We start from the raw sequence: 19,292 nt of genomic DNA on the forward strand, positions 1-19,292 counted from the left end.
ACTCTTCAAAGGTGACTGTATGTAATACATGTATATATATATATATATATGTTTTGTTGTTGAATCGTTACAACAACGGTTGTGTTCTCATAACGTGAGAAACACTACCAAACCAAATACACAACAGAAAAGAGATTATTGATCTTCTTCATTAAAGATCAAGTGAAAACAATAAGGAGTAAGGGGAGAGAAAATCAGTTACTGAAGACTTAGATCCATCATCAAGCATAGTCAAGCAATGGATCAAGATTAGTGTTTCTTCTTCTCTAAGAAAGTATTTATGGTTGAATTAGATCAAATCTAGATGATCTTTGGGACATATAGATTTCATACAGATAAAAATCAAAATTTATATTTGGTTTGAGAGCAACTAGATTTGTTTTATTCACCCTTATACAAGAGACGCCACCTTGTATTCAATTAATAATCAGACACATAATCATTAAGATCCAACTTTGTGGTTGTTATGACACACATAGCATGCATACAAGGTATGCCATTGAATTACCAATAGCCACAACCACAAGTTTGGATCCTTTAATGTGATTATGAGATATGTCATGTTTTAGATTGTTTATAAAGTTTATATTTTGTATATCTGAATTATCTAAGACTTATATATACCATCATGAGTATATTTTTCAAATTTTTATTTTTCTTATGTTTTATAAACTTACTTTCAATTTCTCAATAAAAAACTTTCATTTGGTTGGTCATAAAATCATTTCATTCGAGTAGATAATTTTCACCAGTTGTTCATTCAAAATATCTTTGGAGTAAAAAAATTCATCATTAAAAAATTATGTCACAAAACAATTTTAGTAATTATAAGAACTATAATTATGCCAAAATGAAAGTAAAGCAACATAAAATTTGTTTAATTTGTTTAAAAGACATTTTATAGGTGGTGATAAAGAGCATACTTTTACATAAAATAATTTTGGGTTTAAGAGCGTATTTTTAATGGTAAATCATACAGTAAAACTGTACATTGTTATTAATTATATGTTGTTTTGATGAATTTTTTTCATGTAAAATATTTTGTAATAAGTTGTGAAATATTCATGAAATTTGGCAATAATAATATTTGTAATGATAAGTATTTAGCAAAAATTTTGGTGGGATATAATTTAGCTTTAGATTATTGTAATAATTGTTATAATATATTTAAAATATAAAAATATAAATAAGTGTATGAACTTAAATACAAATATGTTTTTTTCTCTAACTAAAATTATTTATATATTTACTTCAGGAAATAATTTTTTTTTAATATATTTTAAAAAATTGTTTAGGGTTTAGGATTTATTTTCTTCAACAAGTTTAAAACTCGCACATCGTGCGGGCCCTTATCTAATTTGTTAGAAATATCTCCTTTGATATACCTTTTTTTAAAATACCATTTTTTAAACATTTTCATTTTTACTCTCTTTTACACAATTACAGTATGTTAAATTAATATTTAGATTTTTTTGTAGGTTTGGGTTCTCTATTTTATATTTAGGGTATCGTTTTTAGAGGGTAGAGTTTAGTATTTTGGATTGAGGGTATAAATTTTTTTCATTTTATATATTAAAAATGGGTATTTTTAAAAATGAACACCATATGAGAGGGTATTTTTGAAAAGTGACATAGAAAAGTGGTAAAAAGGGGTACTCTTTTTATATTGAACAACTGATATTAAACTATTACAATATATGTATGATGTGATTTAGATATTTATAAAAGAAGAAATGATTATATTGTATAATTATGATATTTTATTAATAACATTTATAGAATGAACATGAATTTTGACAAAATTATATGAAAAACCATTGACTTTAAGAACAAAACAATTTTTTTTATTAAAAATAAAAAAAAAGCTGACTCATGAAAAGTTAAATTATAATAGTCAAAAAAGTTTTTAAAAGCTTTTAATACTATATCTTTGTAGTCAAACAAACATTCTCTTTGTAGTCAAACAAAATACTATCTCTTTGTAGTCAAACAAACATTCTCTTTGTAGTCAAACAAACATATATATCTAACAATATATCTTTCTTTCTTTGAAATATTTAAATTATATTTCATATAGAAATATATCTTCATAAAATTAATTTCCAGTTTATGACAATGCCCAGGCCTAATATTAAACCTAATGATTCCGAGTTACGATTTCTATAAATAATTGTAAGCTACTTTTCTTTCAACCCCACAATATCGATAACATAATCTATTTTGTTTTCTGCTGCCGCCCAGTATAACAGCCTCTTTCGTACTTTTTGTCTTCTCTCTTTCCCAACGAAATCAGGTAAGACTCCAAATTTTTCTTGTATTATCTTTTTCATGTATTTATTTGTAGTTTTGGTTATTTGTTGGTTTAATTATGTTAATTATTATACGCATGAAGCCATCAATCTCAACGTGTTTAGATTTTTATTATACAAAAAGCATTTTCTTGTTTAGTTTGATGTAATTTATTAGTTATATGTTGTTTGTTTGCAGAAATGAATATTCCTGAAGTGGTGTTTGTTATCTTGGTGCGACTACCGCTGAAAAGCATTGCAAGATTCAGATCAGTGTGCAAAGAATGGAAAGATTTGATCGATTCAGACTTCTTCCGAGATCACTTCATGTCTCGCCACTCATCTTCTTCAATCTCGTGGTCAATCATTCAGATGCAACCTCACAAGCTGACACTTGAAATCGTGGGTCATCATGGATGCAAAACATGGGGACTTGCTCGTTCTCCGGGATCTTTCATGAGTTTCTTTGTCGAGAGAGCAATCAATAAGATACAAGTCTTGGCTTGCACCGATGGATTGGTCTTGGTTTACTTAGAAGCTGCCGATGATACTCCTATGTATTACGTTGGAAACCCTTTGTTTCAAGAGTGGTTTCGAGTCCCTCTCCCTCCTTTCCTCTCTTTGGAAGATCTTGAGAGATTACGGCTGCAGGAGCATTTCAGCGACACTAGATTGGTTACGAAGATGCGGAGTGGTATCGTTGTGAGTTACAAGGTAGTGTTGGTGATTAATCACTATCGTACTCAAGTCGGTTTTGTGATTTACTCATCTGACACAGGGAAGTGGGAACATCAAAACGTGACTTGTCCTCTTCATCATCGCTGGTTAGGTCACCGCAAGTCGATTGCTTTGAATGGGATACTTCACTGGTTTTCAAGCCTCATCTCTTCTTTTATGGTCTATGATTTCTATGGAGGTAATGTTGATGATGGGTGTCGTATCATATCTTTCCCCGATAGTGGAAAAGAGGATCTGTTGCGGCGTTTTAGGAGAACCTTTACAACCTCGGAAGGGTCGATTGTGTATTACAACGAGTACCGTGAAAATGAAAACCGCACTTTACGGGTTTGGAGGCTGGTCAAGTACACTGATGGTCCTGAGGAGGCGTGGCAGCTCTTATGGGAAGTCAGCTTGGATTCTATGATCGAGTTGTTAGGTATTGATTATTTCCCGGTGGTGATGCATCCTTTGAACTCTGAGATCATCTACCTGTGGTGCATGGACAAGGAAGGTATGGTCTTGTTTAACTTGAGGACATTAGCGTTTAGTCTTCACAAGGAAAACGAAGACGATAGCAAGTGTATGGATGGTTGCGTCTTGAGTTTTAACAGGTGTAGAGAGTATATGGAGAACATAAGTGACTACTTTTTCCCATGGTTTAACTGTGTTCCTAACAATCTCCTCTTTTCACAGTATGTTCTCCCTCGTTGGTTGCACAGGCTCCCTCGTCCTCTACCTACTTAGTGTGTAGCTATATTTTGAGTTTATTAGTAATACTATTTTTCATGCATCCTCTAAGACAACACATTTGCACCGTTATGTAAGGAGCTGAACCTTTCTATTCAATTGAAATAGTGATTCATAAGTGAATATAAAGTGATTTATATTCTATGTGGCATATGTGTCTTTCGGTTTAATAATAAAGTTCAAATTTATATTTAACATCGTGGATTCTAATATTAAAGAAAATACTGTGATGAATCTGTTTCGATTAATATATTAGAATTTTGGTGTATTGATATATATCCCTCTTCCCTTCTCTGAATTATATTATATAAGTAATATATACATGTATATGCTATGTCTATGCATTATTAAGGGGTGCTAACACGAATCAGTACAACTCTTCAAAGGTGACTATATATACATGTATATATATGTGTGGCTGTTGAATCGTTACAATAACGGTTGTGTTCTCATAACGTGAGAAACACTACCAAACAAAAATACACAACAGAAAAGAGATTATTGATCTTCTTCATCAAAGATCAAGTGAAAGCAATAAGGAGTACGGGAGAGGAAATCAATTATTGAAGACTTGGATTCATCATCAAGCATAGTCAATCAATGGATCAAGGTTAGTGTTTCTTCTTCTCTAAAAAAGTATTTATGGTTGAATTAGATCAAATCTAGATGATCTTTGGGACATATAGATTTTATAAATATAAAAATCTAAATTTATATTTGGTATCAAAGTCAACTAGATTTGTTTTATTCACCCTTATACAAGAGACGCCACCTTGAAGTCAATTAATAATGAGACACGTAATCATTTAAGATCGAACTTTGTGGTTGTTATGACACAAATAGCATGCAAGGTATGCCATTCAATTGCCAATAGCCACAACCACAAGTTTTTTTTGTTCCCATATCAACACTGTAAACATCATCTCCATGCTCAATCTCATGCAAACTTCTTGTGGTGATGTATCTTCTACAATACTTAGCTCTCTGCCGATTTAGCTCAATCTCTTTGTCTGCTCTGGGTGTGAATCTCTTCTTCCACCTATTAGTTAAAATTTTCCTCTTTGCATTCCTCTCCATGCATTTCCTCTTTAGAGAATACATGAGGAGTGCATTGTTGAATGTTTTATGCAATGCTAGTAGAATGTCAGAACGATCTCCATTTGAGGATGGTCCCTTGGTTATACTATTGAATTTTTATTGTTGATATAGTCTTATATAGGTGTGATGAAGATTGTTAACGTTAAAGGACAACCCCTATTTACGATAGATATAAGAGAAAACTTTTTTTTGTTTTATTATAGCGTGGTCGATTACAGTAAATTATATAAATGTGTAATGAAACTGGATTAAATTGTAGAAGGGAATAAATGAGTAAATAGTAATATAATAAGTTTGATACAACTAAAAAAAAATTGAGTTTGATACAAAAAAAATGGAGAAAAATTAGCAGCGCGAGGGAATATCTACAAATATTTAATTCAATTTGTTCATTTTTTTATAGAAAATAGGTATATACATAAAATATTATAAAATATACATTTGTAAAAGTTACATACTTATAATGTATGTTTTGATGAACCAATCCGCAAAAAAATTACATTCGTAAAATATCAATCCTAATCCCTTCTACGGTATGATTGGAAGTTTTGCAAGCCAACCCATGTTGATGATATGTATTATTTGTTTTTTTTACCAAAATAACAACTCTCTTTTTTTTTTTTTTGGACAAACATATGTTTCATTCTATTAAAACAGAACAGAACATACAAAGAAAGGATCAAAGTTTAATACATAACAAAGAGAGGCAATCCCCAAAGCCAAGACAACAGAGAGATAGAGGTAAATAGAGGTCATCGAGATTCTAGTCTTGAGAGCTGTGAGCCAAATCCTAGAAAAGGTTTTGGAACATGTGAGTTCAAGCAATAACGATGCAGCTTCCAAGAGCAAGTCGATGGAAGAAGAGGTGACCACTGTCTTGTATCAAAGACCAAGTGGTGTTGAAATAGCCAAAGCTGAGATGCTCACTGGGGTGAGGATGTCTACCCGAAGGATAGCTTTGTCATGAGGTCGAGCAGGGTTGAGGATACTCTGGTTGAGGGTCAGTAGAGAGTTGAAGGAGGTGAATGGATTCGATGTAAAGCTCTGGAAGTTGTAGTGGTAACACCCACTCCATGGAGATGGGGTCATAATGCCATGGTACTTCAAGAGCTTAGGGGATAAAGAGATCACAAATGAAGCTAAAACCAGGATACACAAGCAAAAAGTGTGGAACCGTAATATAAAAGATGGATCCACTCTGCCATGAAAATAGTGATCAAGAATTCCATACAGATTACACATACGGTGAGACACTGATAGATAGAACACAAACCTGGGCTTCCAGCGGGAGGATGGCTGCAGGGTAATGAGAACAATAAGGCTCACCAAAGAAGCTACTAACTGGTGCAAAATAAACATGTAAAGCCACAACAAACCAGATGGATCCTCTCTGCCATGAAAATGGTGATCAAGAATTCCACACAAGGTGTTTAAAAAGCTAGACACGGACAAGGGAACAATAGAGCTGAGCTTCATAAAGGGGGATGGGTTCTGGGGTTTAAGTAAAGCTTGGTAAATCCAGTTTTTGAAGCCAACAATCAATGTCACAAAATGAGCAAGTACCATAGTTCCGACAAACCCTTCGAACATCCAAGACAACCTAGCTAAATGGGTTCTCTGATGCAGTCTTAGGACACCGAGGATAGCCAAAGAGACTAGATAAAGTCGATAGGATAACAGGGGGTTATAAAGTGAGAACCTGGGCTTTTGAAGGTTGGGCAAGATCTTGCATTCGATGTGGTAGTCCAGTAGCAAAAGTAGATCTGTCGAGCTCCGGGGGTGTCTGGGATTCAAGGCGATAGTCCAATATCGGAGAAAACGCAATGCTCTGAAAGTTTCCTCACCAACCGCCGTCTCCGTCTCTGCCTGCCAGGGCTCGGGTGACTTTGTCGTAGAGGGGACTGTAGAGACGATTACCATTCCAGATCTAGAGTTAGAAGAGAAAAGGGACATGATTTTCGCCGGTAGTGAGGCTGGGTCGGGGTTACAGATAGAAGAGATTGTCAGTCTCCTCCAAACGCTGTGTTGGGTGATGCGCGAGCCTATGTCTGGATCTGATTAAGTGAAACGGGTATGCGAAGGTTGCAAAAGAAAACTCAAAAGGGGAAAAAGAAATTGAACAAGAGGTCTAAGGAAGCAGGGAAAGCAGAGAAAGAAAGCTAATGTCGAGATATCCCGACGCCGGCGAGCAATAGCCCCACCGACGTCGGAGAATTTTGGAGGTAGCGGCACTTCGATATTCGAGCTCGGGAGAGAAAGTTTAGGGTTTTTTTTTGCATCTAATCTAATTATAATAACAACTCTCTTAGAGTGAATTTATTTGAAGAAATAGTCTTAAGGGACACAAAATAAATAGTCTCCATTTGGGCTTTAGTTGTTTTCATATATTGTTGGGCTTTTGCCGGTTATGTTTCATATTTACAAAATACGTTTCTGAAGAAAAAAAAATCATAAAAAAAAGTGTAATGGATTCCTTTTTCCTCTATCCTAACAATCTTTTCAGATTCTCCAATTGCATGTTTCATTGACGAAACTGATTAATGATTATTATGAAATTTTGTTTTTATGAGATAAGCTTATTACTGAAAATGATATCTATAATTTATTTTTATTTTTTATCTTATTATGTTCAGCTGATTAAGTTAGCACTGATTCAATCGCTTGTTAATATATTGATGGAGACGATTATTTGAGTGTTGATGCGATTGCTATATATCCCTCATTCAGTATTTGCTATGAATTTTCAAACCCACATGATCGAATTATATCTCCATGGGTGTAAATTTATGATTAACTCATCTCTACTGTTTTCTTTTAAAAATCGATTACTTGATGAACTTGTTTGAATTTTACAGAATATTCAACTTTTAGTTTTTTTTTTTTTTTTTTTGAACAAACAGATCTTGTATTCATTCAAACAACAAGATACAGGAGTACAAAGGTTAAGAGTTTTCTGAAAGCAGAGCTTGATACAACAACAAGAAGCAAAGTAAAAGATAGATAAATCAACACCATATCCAAGGGGAGTTGATGCCATATTCAAGACCAAAGCAGGAACATGGGAGATAGTCCTTATCAGTTGAGAGGGTTTCCGAAGCCGTGAGACAAGGTGGATTGATCTGCTCAAAGGCGAGGAGGAGGGTGATTGGAGGTTGAGGGTCGGATGAAGCTTGTTTGAAGAGATTTTGGTAACCACCATTCCATGGGGCTGGGGTCATAATGCCGATAATCTTCATGCTTATGCAAGGGAGAACCAACTTCCTGACTTTTTTGATTTGAACTTGACAAAGGTCGGAACACAAGGAAGAGGTTATGAGAAGGTTGGGAAGGCTTCGGTAACCTCCACTCCAAAGGGAGGAGGTCATAATGTCGAGCTTCCTAGTTCTTCCGGTTTCAGGGCATAGCACTATCGCTTGAGAGAATTCAGGAAACAGGTAAAGCATAGAGGATATATCAAAGAGGGTCTGGTAACCTTCGATACATAGGATCGGGGTTATAATGCCGGTTCTCTTCATCCTTTGACAATCATAGATAATGGCCCTAGATGATTATAATGACAGGGTTCGCAAACACACTTTGTAATAACAGAGCAACAATGGACGATTAGGTTCAAATTGCAGTCTTCGGACAATTGATACCATGAATCGACACAGAGATATGCTATGGCTAGACAAAGAAGGATTTGGAAGAAACCTGGGTCTTTTAAGGACAAGGGTTGGGTACTGATTCTTCGTCGATATCTTCCACAATTCCGACGTCAAAACAGAGCTTCTGTCCAAACGCACCCAAGTAAAACACTTGGTGGGGGATTCTAGATCCAAGGAGCAGAGAGTTGTTAGGCTTGACTTCAAAGGGAGTCGGTGAAAGAGACGAGACGAAAAGCTAACAGTAAGTTCTGGGATCTCAGATTTGGCAGTGAATGGCTGGGAACTCGCGAGAATCGACTCGCCGAGAAAACCCACCGGATGAGACGGAAGAGGAGGGAAAGGATGAAGCTGACGCAAGGCCGGAGTAACTGATTCAAACTTCGGTGAACCTCCGGTGGATTCGCCGTAGAAACAGGTAGAAAGCAGGCTTAGGTAGCAATAGAGGACAAGAGAACAGAGATGCAGTCTCCCAGTGGCGCCGATCGAACTCGACGCCGCCGAAAGTAGATGTCTTGGAGGTTGTGCCAAAGAGAACTCGAGCGGCTAGGGCGAACTATTCAACTTTTAGTTAAGTTGAAGAATACTCCAAAAAAAACAAAATAAAAAGAAGTTTTTAATTATGTTTTTAAAACAATCATATGAATAAACACTGTAATATCTAAATTGTTTTCGCTTTTTAAATGGCAGGTCAATCAATATTGACAAAAATGGATAATATGAGATGAAAACGCATAGTGTGTGGAACTCTCCTAACTTCAAATCTAAAAGGTTAGTTATAATAAACTTCAAATCTAAAAGGTTAGTTATAATAAGTATGATTTAGTCTTTTCTTCTACTATTTTTCAAATTATAGTATCTTAAGAATGTGAAACATAAAAGTATGATCATTCATTAATGATTAAGCGATGCATACTTACTTATCAAATACCACAATCCACCAACAACACAACATAAACAAAATCAAACAAAGTACAATAAAATACTTCAACACTACTAATTTTAAAAATTCTGACCAACCGATTCATATACATTTTCTTGAGCTTCACCTTCTTAGGTAATTTTTCATTTTGCAATCAATTCACATCTGCAATAATAGAAAACAAAAATTCAAGTCTAAACCATCAGTAAGACATGCACCTAAAATTATATAACCATAAGTATAGATATGGTTAAGCATATAAAATTGACATTACAGGTTAAGTTTTGTTTGTACCTTTGAAATAATATAGGGATATCTTCCAAAACCTAGTAATTTGAAAAGGATTATATTAGATTAAAACAAAATGAATAAAAAAAATAATCTAAGGGCTTACAGATGTGTCGGTCAAAATCATCTCGACTATAGGTTGTTTTGAACGCTTGTGAAACCATCATTAGGAGGCATATTTTTGCTACAATTTTGCAAATAAAGTTTAGAGCAAAAATGAGAATGATATGAGAATGCCACAATGTGATACTTGTATTTATAGTTTAGAGATAATTGACTTTAAGTTTAATATTTTGAAAATATTCTCTAAAGATTAGACACATTTGTTAAGATCACATTTGACTAATATCTGTATTGTCTACATATATATTACACAAAGTAAAATGATTTAAATTACAACATTCCAAATCTAAATAGAATAATAAATAACAAATTAATATCATTTCGAAACAATTTGTTTAATACTGATTTATTTTATTTATTCATACAATAAAATATGGAAAATGCCTATGATTGTGGTGAAATATTATGTTTTTGATTTTTTAAAATTTCCAAAATTCATTAGATTGGATAAACTTCCTGATTTTCTTTCCTTCTTGAAATTTGAAATACAACTATATTTATGAGCGTATATTCTTTGTGTATATTTGTTATTAAATTCCTTAAAGAAGATATGATATTGATTGAGATTTTTTAGTTGGGACGTCTATTTTTATGGCAGCTAATAACTCATATTTTTCCGATAATCAAATTTTATTGTTAAGCCTTTTATAGAATTGGAAATTTTAAACATGAATATACAATAATTAGTTAAGTCCATAAAGTTCCTTTCTAAAATTTACAAACCCATTAATCTGTTCGGTCGGAGGCTATTAAAGACCTAGTTGATGTGGAAACTGATTATACAAATAAAAGATCCGATTGTACAATTCCGGGTTATTTCGAAAATTAAACCCGACTCAGTCTCATAGAATGTCTCATTTAGCCTTAATTCATAAATTTTCTGTTCTAATACGCAGGGGCATTTTTGTCAAGATCAAAATTGTACTTCTCTTTTACTAATCTAAGGATTTTTTAAATGTTTTTTTTATAACAATTAGTGAATGATCCTAAGACGTGAGTCCTCAAGCAAATATTGAATGATCCATTTACTATTTTCATACGCTTTTCACTCAATTCCCTACACTTTAAAGAGTCTATATTTCCAAAAAAAACGAAAGAAATAACCATTGGTAGTTTTGACTCCTACTTTGGTTTCAAATTCATACTTTAGTAGTTTTGACAAAGTATAATATATACTCCCTCCATTTCAAAATATAGGATGTTTTAAGTAAACCACGCAGATTAAAAAGTTTTACTTTTAACAAGTTCAACCAATCAGAAACAATACTGCATAATATAAAATACTAAAGTAATCTAAAAGTTGCATAGAAATTTAAAAACATCATATATTATGAAACAAAAAACTTCTCTAAAACATCTGATATTTTGAAACGGAGGGAGTACTAGATTAGGATCCGTGCTATAGCATGGTTTGAAATTCCTTTTATTTATATTATAATTTTAAAATAAAATCTAATTTATATGATTATTTTTAAAAGTTTTTTTAGAAAAAACATTAGGCAATAAAATCATGGGGCATTCTAAAAAATGCCCCTTTTTCTATGTCCCTTATTAAAAATACCTCTCCATATTGGCCATTTTTAAAACTATCCCTCTTTATGAACAAAATGACCAAATTACCATTTTTTTAGTGACAACAAGAATGTAAAGTCATCAAAATCGAAAATATTTTCCCGCCAAAAAAAAATTACTGAAAAAATTAAAACCCTTTTAAAAACCTTATAAAAACCTTGTAAAAACATTTACAAGGTGTTTAAAAACATTGTAAAAGCGTTTACAAAGTGTTTAAAAACCTTTTAAAAACCTTATTAAAACTTTGTAAAATCGTTTACAAGGTATTTAAAAAACCTTTTAAAACTCTTTAAAAATATTGTAAAACCTTTACAAGGTGTTTATAAGGCTTTTATAAGGTTTATACCTTATAAAACCTTGTAAATATTTTTTGGCGGGAAATTTTTTTTGTCGAAAAATTCAAAAATTTTTTGACAAAATAAATTTTCGCGGGAATTTTTTTTCGAAAATTTTTTGGCGGAAAAATATGTCGGAATTTTTTTTGTCGGGAAAATTTTGTTTTTCTTTTTATTGATTAAAATATTTTTCATCTAAGGGTAAAAATGGTCATTAAAAATTAAAAGATGGCAAAAATAAAAATTGCCAAAAAAGGGTATTTTTGAAAAGGAGTAGATCAAAAAGGGTATTTTTAACAAATTCTCTAAAATCATATGCTAAATATAATGACTTGAAAAAAATACCTATTTTGTAAGTTTTATATTATTAATTTTGTAATTTTATGTATGAGAAATTATTATGTTTGTTGTTTATTTTTATTTTAATTATTGACGATGTTTGGTGAAAGTTTTTTTAATATGACCCGTTCTTAGGTAAGATTTTATTTTTAGTTGCAAAATAAGATCTCGGAAATCACGATTATGTGTTATAAATTGCCAAGATTTTATTCCTTTTTACGCCTAAGAATATATTTTTATGCCTAACAGTATATATTTTGTAACAATACATGAAATACTAAAGATTTTATTTAGGAAATTGTATAAATCATTGGAATATTCTCTTTAAGAATATTCTTTGAGATATTTTTAAATGTATTCGTATAGTCCATGGATTGACCAATTAATCTATAATATTTTTTTGTAATAAACATATATTTAATGTATAAACTATTTTGTAACCAACTTATAAATAGTATATAGTTTAAAAAAAATTGTGTATTTCGGTTTTATTATATAGAGGATATTCACCAAAGAGTTGACATGTACTCGTAATTTAGGAGCTTCTCGTTGCCCTCAATACATTAATATCCTACAAGCCTCATCAAATTCTTGTGTTGAAGCTTTATTATCAAAACGACTTCATTCCTAAACTCTGCCAGACCTTAACTTGGTTTTTTGAAATCCTTTCGACAGCCACATCCATCCCATTTGGTATAGCTTTCCGTGACGGTCAAAATCACTTATCAATCACTTTCTTTGTTGTAATAACATCTTCAACTCCACTATATTTTATGAGAACTCACACACCAATGTTCGTACGTCCGTACGGTTGGAAGGTCTAACGAGTCTAGTCCTTGTAGGGAAGCCTCCAATGGTCTCCTATCCTCTAGAACCTTCCCAAAGAGCCGTTGGCGAGTTTATGCAAGTGGTAGCTCAAGTCAAAGTCACATGTTTAACTAAAGGGAGATGTCACTTTCATTATGTGTAATTGTGCATAGAATTTTGTATAGGATATATTCTCTTTGTAAATTGTCTATAATTAGCTTATACCTAGGAACTAAATCAAGTAAGAAAAGAGATCATCTCTTTCTCCACCACACTCTACTCTTTCACATACTCTATCTACTCTCCCTACTCTCTTTACAATTCTACTCTTCCTTACACTCCAAATCTCTACATCACAAGTTAACTCTTTCTATATCAAAACTTACATGGTATCTGAGCAGAACTCTCATTTTTTATAGATCTCACACCCACCAAACACTTCCGCTTAAAACTCTTTTCCTCTTTACCCGTTGAGCAATACACTTAACCAACATTCAGATTATCATGGAAAACACCAAAACTTTGATTGTTCCAGTTACTCTCAAAGGAGAGAACTACTTATTGTAGGCAAGAACCACAAAAACAGCCCTATGTGGCCGAGGGCTTTGGTCCCATATCACAAGTGAGGCTCCAAGTGAAGACAGCAAAGATCTTGTTTCTAGTGGAGAAAACAAGTGGTTTCAAGAAGACCAAGGAGTTCTAGCCATCATTCAAAACTCTTTTGATGCTCCCATTCTCGAAGCATACTCTTATTGTGAAACTGCGAAGGATCTATGGGACACACTTTAAAATGTGTTCGGGAATGTAACCAAGAAGACATGGAGTTCACTAATCACTTTGAAAAGTTCAGATCCCTTTGGGCTGAACTAGAGATGCTCCGACCAGCAACCATTGATCTGGCAGTCTTAAACGAAAGGCGTGAACAAGACAATGTGTTCGACCTACTTTTGACGTTGAACCCCTCCTACAACAATCTCATTAAGCATATTCCAAGATCGCACAAACTCCCAAGCCTCGATGACGTATGCAACCAGATTCAAAAGGAGCATGGCTCTATTGGGCTATTTGGAGGAAAAGGGGAACTTGTGACTGCCAACAAGGTGGAGATTGCTTCTGCAAACAAAGGATACTACAAGCATGATGATAAGAATCCACCTTTTTGTGAACATTGTAAGAAGCTTGGTCACTTCAAGAGCATATGTTGGATTCTCCATCTCCATCTTCGTATTAACCGATCAATGCCTGGAAGGGAGGACCAAGAGCTCACCAAGAGAACATGGTGGGAGAAACAACAACCTCCACACCAAACAGTTACACTCAGGAAATTAATGGAGCTGCGTTAGCAGCATCGTCGGAGCTGGTAAAGAAGTCAGACCTTGACGTCCTCATCAAAGCCCTCAAAGAGGCATCCAGTAACTCCTATCTTGCCTTGAACTCCACTAAACCTCTTATTATTGATTCAGGAGCCTCTCATCACATGATTAGTGATTCTAAGTTAATTAGTGAAATTAAACTAGCTATAGGGAATGTGATTATAGCTAATGGAGAAAAATACCAGTAGAAGGAATTGGGAACCTAAAATTATTTGATAAAACCTCTAAAGCCTTCTACATGCCTAGCTTTACTTCAAACTTGTTATCAGTCAAAAGAGCTACTACTGATTTAAATTGTTATGCAATTTTTGTTCCTAACAATGTACACTTTCAGGATATTGACACAAGTAAAGTGCTTGGCCAAGGAGTCACAAAATATGACCTCTATGTGCTTGAGGGTTCGAACCTATCTCCATCTTTGTCTTCTTGTTTTAGTTCAATTATTGTTAAAGCGAATAGTGCTAGTTGGCATGCAAAACTAGGACATCCTTATTTTCGTGCCCTAGAGCTTATGTTACCAAACATGTCTTTTAAAAATGATCAGTGTAAAGCATGTATTCTTGGTAAACATTGCAAGTCTGTTTTCACTAAGTATGACAATTTATGAAAATTGCTTTGATTTTGTACATTCAAATGTTTGGACATCTCCTTGTCTTTCTAGAGAAAATCAAAAATACTTTGTCACTTTTATTGATGAGAAGTCTAAATATACTTGGTTAACATTACTTCCTTCTAAAGATAGAGTTCTTGAGGCATTCACTAATTTTCAAAATTATGTGACTAACCACTATAATGCCAAGATTAAAATTTTGAGATCAGATAATAGTGGGAAGTACACAAGTCATGCCTTCAAAAAACATCTAGCCAATCATGGAATTATTCATCAAACAAGTTGTCCCTACACACCACAACAAAATGGTGTAGCTGAAAGGAAAAATAGACATCTCATGGAAGTTGCAAGGTCTATGATGTTTCACACCAATGTTCCAAAACGTTTTTGGGGAGATGCTGTACTGGCCGTATGCTATCTTATCAACAGAACTCCGACTAAGATTCTTCAAGACATCTCGCCATTAGAGGTATTAAACAAAGAAAAACCAACTTTTGATCACGTATGAGTCTTTGGTTGTGTATGCAATGTCTTGTAACCAGGTGAACAGCGAGACAAACTGGATGCAAAGAGCACCAAAAGTATGTTTATCGGCTACTCTACAACTCAAAAAGAATACAAGTGATATGAACCTGAAATGAAGCGAGTTCTTGTCTCACGTGATGTTAAGTTTGTGGAATCAAAGGGGTACTATGATGAGAAGAATTGGGACAACATCAAGGATCTGGCCACGTCTCCATCCGATCGTGCCAACGACCTCCGCATTATTCTTGAGAAGCTTGGTGTTGAGACTACTAGCGACAAACCAAGTCCCCTAGAGCTAACACCGGCTGGAACACCCAACCAAGACTGCGATAACAATCACCAAACACCTATGGCCGACAACAATCTACAAAACAAAAACACACCACAAATACAAAATGATGATGAAGATGGTTTAAGTTCGGTTCATGGGGATGACAACTCCGGTGAAGCTGAACATGTGCCAACAGAAGATGACGATGAGGAGAGTGACGTTCAAGAAGCTATAGTTCCACTATGAAGAAGTGAACGTCTCAAGAATCAGAGTAATACACGCCTTTACTACAACAATGTTGTCGTAGCTCACCCTAACCAATCCATTTGCACTCTTGCACACTTTCCCTTGGATCTTTAGGTGTTTCTTGGTCAGGTAGATAAGCATTGGATACCACAAAGTTATGATGAAGCTAACGATCTGAAATGGATTCTAACCACACTTGGGATGAGGCTGATCTACCCAAGGGAAAGAAAGCTGTGACATCACACTGGATATTCACTATCAAGTACAAGAGTCATGGGGAGATTGAACGCTATAAAGCGCGGCTTGTAGCAAGAGGATTTACACAAACGTATGGGGAGGACTATCTAGATAAGTTTGCATCGGTTGCTAAACTCCATACTGTTCGAGTGGTTCTCTCCTTGGCAACGAACCTCGATTGGAAACTTTGGCAAATGGATGTCAAGAATGCATTCTTACAAGGGGAGCTAGAAGATGAAGTCTACATGAGACCTCAACCGGGTTTAGAAGACACCATTGGTCCAGGAAAAGTATTCAAACTTAACAAGGCTATTTATGTCTTAAAACAATCACTAAGGACATGGTATCACAAGCTAAGCACCACCTTGATTGAAAAAGGAGTTGGCGATCAGAAGCTGACCACACTCTCTTCACATTGTCGAGTAACAAAGGCATTGTAGTCATTCTCGTGCATGTGGATGATATCATTATATCCGAGAATGACAAGGTAGGGATCCAAGATACTAAAATCTTTCTCAAATCAGTTTTTGACATCAAAGACCTTGGAGAGCTAAAATACTTTCTTGGGAAAGAAGTATATAGGTCTAAGGAAGGATTATTCTTATCACAAAGAAAATATGCACTTGATCTTTTAAGTGAAGCAGGAAAACTTGGATCAAAGGCAGTCTCGACACCACTAGAAGAGGACTACAAAACAAGTCGAAAGGAGGAGCTTGATGATGCTCCATTTGAAGATGTCACATGATATCGTCGTTTAGTAGGTAAGCTTATATACCTCACTATTACATGACCTGATATTTGTTTTCCTGTGAATCAGGCAAGCCAACATATGTAACAACCAACAATGCGTCATTGGAACATGGTGAACCAGATTCTCAAATACATCAAGGGGTCACCAGGGCAAGGCATTTGGATGGGACGCAATGAGAGCATTGAACTTGTTGGATATTGTGATGCTGACTACGCTGGAGATCATGAAGACAAACGTTCCACCACCGGTTATTGCAGTTTCCTAGGAGGCAACCTAGTTACATAAAAAAACAAGAAACAAAAGGTGGTGTCTTTATCAAGCGCTGAAGCCGAGTATAGGGCCATGAGGAAGCTCACTACTGAACTGATGTGGTTGAAAGCGCTACTCAAAGATCTTTGAGTTGAATCATCAAAGCCAATCACCATGCATTGTGATAACCTAGCTGCTATCCACATTGCATCCAACTCGATGTTTCATGAAAGAACAAAGCATATTGTGGTTGACTGCCATAAAGTTCGAGAACATATCCAACTTGGAATCACACTCTCATGCTACACCGAAAGCTCTGAACAGTTGGTTGATGTGCTCACCAAAGCAGCTAGTCAACAAGTTTGTGAGTATATCCACTCCAAGCTCGGACTCATGGACCTTACTCGGCCATGACTCTCCTAGCCATGACACCTACACTATTTTTCCCTTATGTATAGTTTTTCCCAAGTGGTTTTCTATGCTAAGGTTTTTAATGAGGTGGGTGTTCGTGACTCCAAGCCTAATCGATGATTCTAATTGATCAAGCTTGAGGAGGAGTATGAGAACTCACACACCAATGTCCGTACATCCGTACATGGAACCAAGATGGGCCGTCCGTACGGTTGGAAGGTCCAACGAGTCCAGTCCTTGTAGGGAAGCCTCCAATGGTCGCCAATCCTCTAGAACCTTCCCAAAGAGCCGTTGGCGAGTTTATGCAAGTGGTAGCTCAAGTCAAAGTCACATGTTTAACTAAGGAGAGATGTCACTTTCATTATGTGTAATTGTGCATAGAATCTTGTATAGGATATTCTCTTTGTAAATTGTCTATAATTAGCTTGTACCTGTGACAACTCGTCCCGTTGACCCCACTAGCCCACTACTAGTTTGCCCCCATAGGCCCCAAGTTGGCCCTGCGGGGCATCGATCCTAACCTTTCACCATGGAAATGAAACTAATCATCCAAATCCACCAGTAGGTTATTGGTGCGCATGGCGTTCCTCAAACCCTGGTCCCCACCCTTTAACAACTTTCTCACATGACAAGTTGTCACCAATTGACCTGCTCTGACACCAAATCGAAACGACCTGACCCATTTTTTTAGACCATATCACACCTTACATCTAGATCTCAACTAACAAAATGTGTAGCATGAACTACCCCGAAACATCCATGACCAAACCATATGTGGTATGATTCTCTACTAAATAAGTGATGTAAGACTCCTCCAGATTCAACTTGAAAACCAAGGAAATAGCCTCATTGACGCATAGATGATTCTAGAGACCAGGGCCGGTCCTATAGTTTATGTGGCCTAAAGCAAATTTATAAAAATGTAATTATCAAAAATTGTCAAACTTTTTCATAATTACGAAACATTATTTTTGTTTCAATAATATTTTTCAGGTTATATATGTGATTAATAAAGGAATTAAGAAAAAGGTAAAAGAAAACTAAGTTGAACAAAAAAAATGTAAAGGATGGAGAAGATTTTGGAAATAAGAAGGGAAAAAACAAAAAAAATTAACATAAAAGAAAGATGGAAGTATGTAGAATCAAAACCGGGTGTCTCTAAAAATAGATGTAGTGCTAATAAATGCCACTAAACCAATAACATATTCAACAATGTGATCTCAATTTTTTACATAATATTGTTTGGCCTAAAGCAGAAACTTTGTTTGTCTTACGGTAGGATCGGGACTGCCAGAGACTCCGAACCTTTCTTCTTCTTCACAACGCCCAATTGGTAACCTTCTCGCTTTCTAAATCGTCTCATCTCGCAAAATGTCTTATCGACTAGCGATCAACTCTTACGTTCTGACCTACGAGAAGTCAACTCTTACCGTTGGGAAGTTAACAACAGATTCACACATATAAAATAATAAAATTAATTCTTTCCCTTTTTGTCATACAAATTTTGAACCGTTTCACTATTGATTACGATATTTCAACATCTAGTAAAATTAATTTTATCAATCTACACCAACATGCGATGGTCAAATTAGTTTATTTCTTCCTAATCTTTTTCATTTACAATAATTTCAATTTCAATTAATTCATAATGATGTGTGGTCTAACATTTTCACCAAAATGTATCTCTGAGATTACTAAGTAGTCCGATTCATAGATAATTTGTTACTTTAACCAAT

General features: G+C 34.8%; 1 protein-coding gene across 1 annotated transcript; it reads left to right on the forward strand.

Moving 5' to 3' along the window:
• Positions 1–55: 55 nt before the first annotated feature.
• LOC104707484 (putative F-box protein At3g23950) lies at positions 56–3,899 on the forward strand. The gene is made up of 3 exons (XM_010423843.2): positions 56–252; positions 2,250–2,293; positions 2,488–3,899. The coding sequence occupies exons 1-3, from the start codon at positions 239–241 to the stop codon at positions 3,750–3,752; spliced, it is 1,323 nt and encodes a 440-aa protein (XP_010422145.2). The 5' UTR covers positions 56–238; the 3' UTR covers positions 3,753–3,899.
• Positions 3,900–19,292: the final 15,393 nt, after the last annotated feature.

The sequence above is a fragment of the Camelina sativa genome, chromosome 8, assembly GCF_030686135.1.
Source record: "Camelina sativa cultivar CO46 ecotype springtype chromosome 8, ASM3068613v1".
In the NCBI taxonomy this organism is placed as follows: Eukaryota; Viridiplantae; Streptophyta; class Magnoliopsida; order Brassicales; family Brassicaceae; genus Camelina; species Camelina sativa.

What these genes read in the sequence shown, in the direction of transcription:
- LOC104707484 (XM_010423843.2), top strand. An exon ending in CTCTTTCCCAACGAAATCAG is followed by an intron (nt 2,294 to 2,487) that starts GTAAGACTCCAA and finishes GTTTGTTTGCAG; the next exon opens with AAATGAATATTCCTGAAGTG.